The sequence below is a fragment of the Nicotiana sylvestris genome, chromosome 5, assembly GCF_000393655.2.
Source record: "Nicotiana sylvestris chromosome 5, ASM39365v2, whole genome shotgun sequence".
Taxonomy (NCBI): domain Eukaryota; kingdom Viridiplantae; phylum Streptophyta; class Magnoliopsida; order Solanales; family Solanaceae; genus Nicotiana; species Nicotiana sylvestris.
This window is the reverse complement of record NC_091061.1, coordinates 5,181,128-5,187,721: the sequence shown is the minus strand read 5'-3', so window position 1 is coordinate 5,187,721 and position 6,594 is coordinate 5,181,128. Positions and strand designations below refer to the sequence as shown.

At 35.0% G+C, this 6,594-nt stretch overlaps 1 protein-coding gene across 2 annotated transcripts; it reads left to right on the top strand.

The window, feature by feature from the left end:
* The first annotated feature begins 2,561 nt into the window (after positions 1-2,561).
* On the top strand, positions 2,562-6,356 carry LOC104225440 (pleiotropic drug resistance protein 1-like). 2 transcript variants are annotated; one of them, XM_070146144.1, is made up of 6 exons: positions 2,562-3,093; positions 4,855-4,975; positions 5,112-5,283; positions 5,829-5,988; positions 6,117-6,193; positions 6,293-6,356. In XM_070146144.1, the coding sequence occupies exons 1-3, from the start codon at positions 2,771-2,773 to the stop codon at positions 5,142-5,144; spliced, it is 477 nt and encodes a 158-aa protein (XP_070002245.1). In that variant the 5' UTR covers positions 2,562-2,770; the 3' UTR covers positions 5,145-5,283; positions 5,829-5,988; positions 6,117-6,193; positions 6,293-6,356. The 2 variants fall into 2 exon arrangements, with proteins under 2 accessions (XP_070002245.1, XP_070002246.1); XM_070146145.1 differs by lacking the exons at positions 4,855-4,975; positions 5,112-5,283; positions 5,829-5,988; positions 6,117-6,193; positions 6,293-6,356 and adding an exon at positions 3,227-3,534.
* The last annotated feature ends 238 nt before the right edge of the window (positions 6,357-6,594 follow it).

The window sequence follows — 6,594 nt, the reverse complement described above, 5'->3', positions numbered from 1 at the left end:
AAAAAGCTTCTGATTGTTGGTTGTATCCCTTCTATCCCTTAAACTCTCTCTATCTATGTGTATCTATTTGTATGTATTTCAAGCTCTCCTGTCTAAACTCCTCACAGTGTGTTTTTCTTTTTTTTACAACCTTCAGAAATCAGTCCCCCCTCTTTTTATCTCCTCACCTCTCTCTCTTATAGGCCTCAACACTATCCCTTTTAAACAGCCTGTTCAGACTATTACCATACCCCTCCCATGTGCCTTTAAACTTTTTCAGTTCCACTTTAGTTAATTAGGTATAAAAACCCCATCATTCCCTGGCAGATTTAGCTTTTCCATTTTATTTAACTAAAAGCAAGTATGGGCAGTAGGATATGTTGACAGCATATGCTGTCAAACCATTTTAAAATTAAACAAGGACCTTTATGCAGGCCACAGGTTGTGCACAAAGCACATGAGGTGCACCAATGCACATGAGGTGCACCAATGCAAATGCTGTGCAAGAGTGCACATGCCCTCCAATTCAGCATTTAAACCAAACATCCCTTTTACATTACTGATCCAAATCAACAGCTATAAGTAAACAAAATTGGTTCTTAATTGATTCAAAAAATGTTCGACAGAAGCAAATCGATTTACTATGCTCAGACAGTTGAAACTAATTGACGACTCATGTCGACTCGACTATATTAGCATTAACGTACACAATCGTAGCCAAAAATCAGACATTCAGAAGTATGGGACACATGACTCGACTTATACTGATTAAAATAGAATGGTACTTCGAGGAATCAGTTAGTCAGTACAAATTTGGAATACAACCAATACGCATGCCGTATCAGAATAGGAGGAGAGGGATTCAGACAAACACAGATGTTCAAACAAAGTGGACAAACAAAAGTTGATAAAAATTAAAACAAATATGAACAGTCTTTTAAAACAAATCATACGGACTAAAAACAAATAAAGGAAAAGAAAGCAGACTTACCTTAAAACTTGAAAAGTTTAACAGTTTGAACTTGGATTTGGACAAACTTTCTTAAGGCTGAATGGACTTTAATCGAAGTGTTTCTCAGATGAGAAACACTTTGATTGAAGTCCATTAGACCTTAATCTCTTCGGTTGAACCGGTATAAACCAGTGACGAAGGACACAAAACCTTCAAACTTAGATCTTGGATTCAGGCTTCCCTGATCAGATTCGGACCAAACCAAGTATGGTTTGGTCACGAGGGGGTCTGGGGAGTATCTGGTGTGAAGCTAGGGTTGAACCGTGTAGATCGAGTTTCGACTCGAACCTTCAAATGAAGATTCGAGAAGGTGGGGAGGGATTCGAACTACAGGGTTAATGGATTCATGCTCAGGATGGCAAGGGGGTTCTAGGGTGTTAAGGGGAAGGTCACCGGCGTCCATGCCGCCGGTTTTCATGGTGGAGGATACAGGGGCGGCTCTAGGGTTTGATGGGGATGAGGTTGAAGACGGGAGCTGGGGTATCTGATGGGGGGGCAGGGTAAGGTTATAGGCTTATATATGGAATAGGCGGCTGATCTCAGCCATCGGATTAACTGGAATCAATGGCTTGGATCTAAAGGCCTCGGGGAAACGATGTCGTTTCAACTAAAGGGGGTTTGGGTTGGTCCGGGTGGAAACGGGTCGGGTTCTGTTCGTGGGTATAGGAAATGTGATCTTGGCCGTTGATCAATCTGAGATCAACGGCCCAGATCAAACTGTATCCATATGACGTCGTTTGGACTCTCTCTGGGCATCATCTGGACTGGACCGGGCAGGCCTGGGTCTTGGGCTGTTTTTTGGGCCAATTTTGTTAAAATTGGCCCAAATCCGGAAGAATAAAGGGACCCTTTTTTTTTTATTATTTATTTCCTTTTTTTATTTTAAAACAAAACTAAGCCAAAAATCAAATTAAAATTAAATACACACTCAATACAATTATTCGCACACTAAAATATTTCAAACAAGTAAAGTTAAACAAAATAAAATCACGGACGAAGATGCCTACTCATGATTTTCTATTTAACGACTGGATTACGGTTTGAATTATGCAGGACACATATATTTTTTGAATTTTATTTTTAATAAAGTAAATAAATAAAAATGGGCCGAAGTCACAAATAAATCAACAAGGTGGCGCACAGAAATTCAAAATTGTACAGCAGGGCCAATTATTATTTCTTATTTCTTTTTGGAGCGATTGTCGTGCGAAAAACAAAAATCACGTGCTCACATAGTATATATTTATATTTAAATTTAAAAATTCTTCATCTTTTATTGCCGAGGTTGCAAATATTCAAAGGTTCTAATCAAGAATCAGCTTCTAGATTTTCCTCATTATTCTCCACTTGTCTTGGAAAAATCAATAATTAGTCAAAATCTAGTCAAGTCAAAATATTCAACAAAAGAATAGTGGAAAAAAAAGACTACATTTGCGTTAATATTTGATTAATTTATCCAATAGTCACCCTCTCCTGAACTTGCTGCTATATAACCGCTCTGCCTTTATCTTTAGCATCAACTCTGACTTTCCCTCTCATTCTTTTCTTCTATATAACCATATATCAAAAACCTAAAAAAACTTCAAGAAAACAATTTTGGTTATCTCTCAATACTCTTTCACGTTCATTTGAACACGTTTGAAGTATTGGAGATAGATTTTTCATTTTTGGATACAATCGTTCGCCTCAGGGCGTTAAATATTGCATGGTTTTGCATGGTTTAAGAGACTAGTCTTTTGATCGATCAGAGTCAACGTTGACGTTACGTTGGTTGAAGATATGGAGCCAGCAAATCTTAATATTTTAAGAGGGAGTAATAGTTTAAGGGGAAATTTTAGGGCAAATAGTAGTTCAATATTTTCACGTTCAGCTAGAGATGAAGATGATGAAGAAGCTCTTAAATGGGCTGCTTTAGAAAAATTGCCAACTTTTGATCGTCTGAGAAAAGGTTTATTGTTTGGATCAGAAGGTGATTCTGCTGCTGAAGTTGATATAACTGATATTGGACATCAAGAAAGGAAATCTTTACTTGAGAGGCTTGTTAAAGTTGCAGATGAAGATAACGAGAAGTTCTTGTTGAAACTCAAGAATAGAATTGACACGTAAGTGAGAATTTTTTTTACATATATATATATATATATATATATATATATATATATATATATATATATACTAGTTTGTTTGCGAACGGGAACCTTGGCGTAACTGATAAAGTTGCTTTCATGTGATTAAAAGGTCATGTGTTCGAGCTGTGGAAGCAACCTCTTGCAAAAATACAGAGTTAGGCTCCGTACAATACACCCTTATGGTCTGATCCTCTTCGGACCCCACGTATAACGGGAGCTTAGTGCACAAGAGTCTAGCCCTTCCTCGAATCCCGCGCATAGTGGGAGCTTAGTGCACCAGACAGCTCTTATATTAGTTTGTTTATATAAATGATTTTGGACACCAAGAAAGAAAGAGTTTACTTGAGAGGCTTGTTAAAGTTGCTTGACGAAGAGAAGTTGTTGCTGAAACTCAAGAATAGAATTGACACGTTATAAGTGAAAGAATATATATATATATATATATATATTTGGGAATGCGTGTGCCCTGTGTGGATGAGTATATATACAGTTATAAGAAACTACATATGTGATTAAAATAATATGTTTGAGTTATAAAATAAAATTTAAAGGAGAAAGTGTCCTATTGAGATTTTTGAAATTTGCCTTCAATTACCAAACTAATTAGATTGTCTTCTTTCTTTTGGGATTAGTAAGTATAACATACTAAACAATAAACATACAGAAACTAAATGATAAGGTTGAAATAATAGTCCATTTATTGATCTCTTTTAAAATTAGATTGCGTGAATTTGATGTACAATTGTTAAGATATTTGCTTGACGTACATAAATTAGCATATTGTGTTATAGTATCACATACTACTCTATTCCAGTAAGATATATAATTTATATAAAAAACATACAATATATAACACTTATATAGGAACATAAATAATAATGTTAAGAAATTGCATGACAGTTGTCAATGAACAATACTTAACAATAAAATTAGGTGAAATATCACATATGTTGCATTTTGTGATTTAACCCCTAGCATAAGTCTTTTAAACTTCCTCATTTAAACAAAGCCATTTTATTGGTAGGAAAATTTACTATTTGATACAACAATATTAAAGGAATAGTGTTTCAATGAGGGATAAAAATGTCTTTTACTAATTTTAATGGATGTTTTGGTAAATCAACTTTACAACTTAGGGTCCTCCCACTTTTAGCATAGTATATGATGATATGATATGATATATACTAGTTTGTTTACATAAGCGGAGTCTTCGTGTAACTGGTAAACTTGTTGGCATGTGACCAAGAAGTTACGGGTTCGAGCCGTAGAAACAGTCTTTTGCAGAAATGCAGTATAAGACTGCGTGCAATATAATAGAACCTTGTGGTCTGTCCTGTTCGGTTCCCGGACTAAGCAGCCTCGGAGCTTAGTGCACCGGGCTGCTCTTATACTAGTTTGCTTACAATTTTCGGGAATCTCGACGCAACGGTAAGAGTGTTGTCATCATAATGACAAAATGTTCATGGGTTTAAGACGTAAAAACAGTCACTTGTAAAATGCAAGGTAAGATTGTGTGCCCAAGGGTCACGAGTTTTGAACTGTGAAAACATTCTCTTACACAGAAATGCGAGATATCAGTAGTATAATGGACTCGAGGTGATACCTTTTCTCGGACCTAAGCATAACAGGAACTTAGTGCATCAAAGTTTTACCTAGTTTACCTTTTCTATTTTTATTTGATTGGTATTTAACTTTTTGTTCCTTTTTTTTTGGTAAAAAAAAATGGAAAATTAACAGAGTTGGCATTGATATGCCATCAATAGAAGTAAGATATGAGAATCTAACTATTGAGGCAGATGCATATGTAGGAAGCAGAGCTTTGCCTACTTTTATCAACTTCATTACCAACTTCTTTGAGGTAAAAATCTAAACCAAAAAAAACAAAAAACAAAATATTTTTTTTATATATCTATTTTTTTTAATTTGCAAAGGAGTTGTTATTTTATCATACTAACTTTTGTGTTTTTTTTTTCCTTCAATTTTTGGCTCCAAAGACTGTTGAATTCTCTTCACATTCTACCAAGTAAAAAGAGACAAATTACAATACTCAAAGATATAAGTGGAATGATTAAGCCATGCAGATTAACTCTGCTTTTGGGACCTCCAAGCTCTGGAAAAACTACATTTTTATTAGCTTTGGCTGGAAAGCTTGATCCTACTCTAAGGGTAAGATTTTTAATTCCAAATATCATAGATAAATTTTATAATAAAGATATTGTATAAAAGTCGCAAGGGTGACTGAGTTGGTTGAGCAGAAGACCTCCCAAATGGGAGGCTGTAGGTTTGAAACCCCATGCACACTTTCTCGGTCGAGCTCGTCTCACGGGTTTGCCTAGTACGGTATACCTCTCGAGTGTAGTTTGCGAGCTATTATACTGGAGCAGGGTTTACCCAGAGTGCATACGAAGGGTAGCGGCTGCGGGTTCCTTAGTTTACAAAAGAAAAAAAGTTTGTATAAAAGATATATTTTATATTCAATGACAATAAAATTGATTTTCTACACCATCATTATAATTTAACCTACTGTAGAAAATTGCTTGTCTTATTTTTTAGTTTACTAATTCCACTAATTGAGGATGATTACCTTTAACTACCTTTAAAGTGACTTCATACTATAAGTTTTTGTACACTGTCAGTTTATAGAAGTTAAATGCGTTTATAAATAAGAAAAAAAAAACTAAAGTTTTCTATCTTTTTTTTTTGGAAACTAGGTTAATGGGAAGGTGACATATAATGGACATGAATTACATGAATTTGTGCCACAAAGAACAGCTGTTTATATTAGCCAACATGATTTACATATTGGAGAAATGACTGTAAGAGAAACTTTGGAATTCTCTGCAAGATGTCTAGGAGTTGGCTCTAGATATCGTTAGTATTTTCTTATTGATTTTTTTAACTAAATTCAATTTATATAAGTGAGTTTTATTTCTTTCTTTTTTGTAGTAAAAACATATAGATATTTATTTATTTATTATTTTTCTTGAAAACTTGTGTAGAGATGTTGGCTGAATTATCAAGAAGAGAGAAAGAAGCTAATATTAAACCAGATCCTGATCTTGGTATCTACATGAAGGTAAGAATACAAACAAAATTTACTAATAATGAAAGGAAGTACTAAATTTTTTGTATATCTACATTTATACTTTTTATTTGTTGTTTTTGGGAAATGTAGGCTGCAGCAACAGAAGGACAGGAAGCAAAGGTTTACACAGATTATGTTCTTAGGGTAACATTTACAGTACTCAAGTATTCAATCATATATTTTGGCCATAGAAAAGGGTTGAAAAGAGTTCATAAAGGATTTTACTTATATACACTGATATTGAAGGAGAGCCTTGGCGTAACTGGTAAAGTTGATGTCATGTGACCAGGAGGTCACGCGTAATAGACCTTTGTGGTCGCGTGAGTTGATTCTTCAGGAGACTCATAACTCGCGGTACTCCATTCAGCCGGGTGCCACGAAGATGTATCAGG

Excerpts from the sequence above, each read along its gene's own strand:
- LOC104225440 (XM_070146144.1), top strand. The coding sequence starts at position 2,771 with ATGGAGCCAGCAAATCTTAATATTTTAAGAGGGAGTAATAGTTTAAGG. Across the intron at positions 3,094-4,854 it reads CTCAAGAATAGAATTGACAC|AGTTGGCATTGATATGCCAT; the intron begins GTAAGTGAGAAT and ends GAAAATTAACAG. Across the intron at positions 4,976-5,111 it reads TCATTACCAACTTCTTTGAG|ACTGTTGAATTCTCTTCACA; the intron begins GTAAAAATCTAA and ends TTGGCTCCAAAG.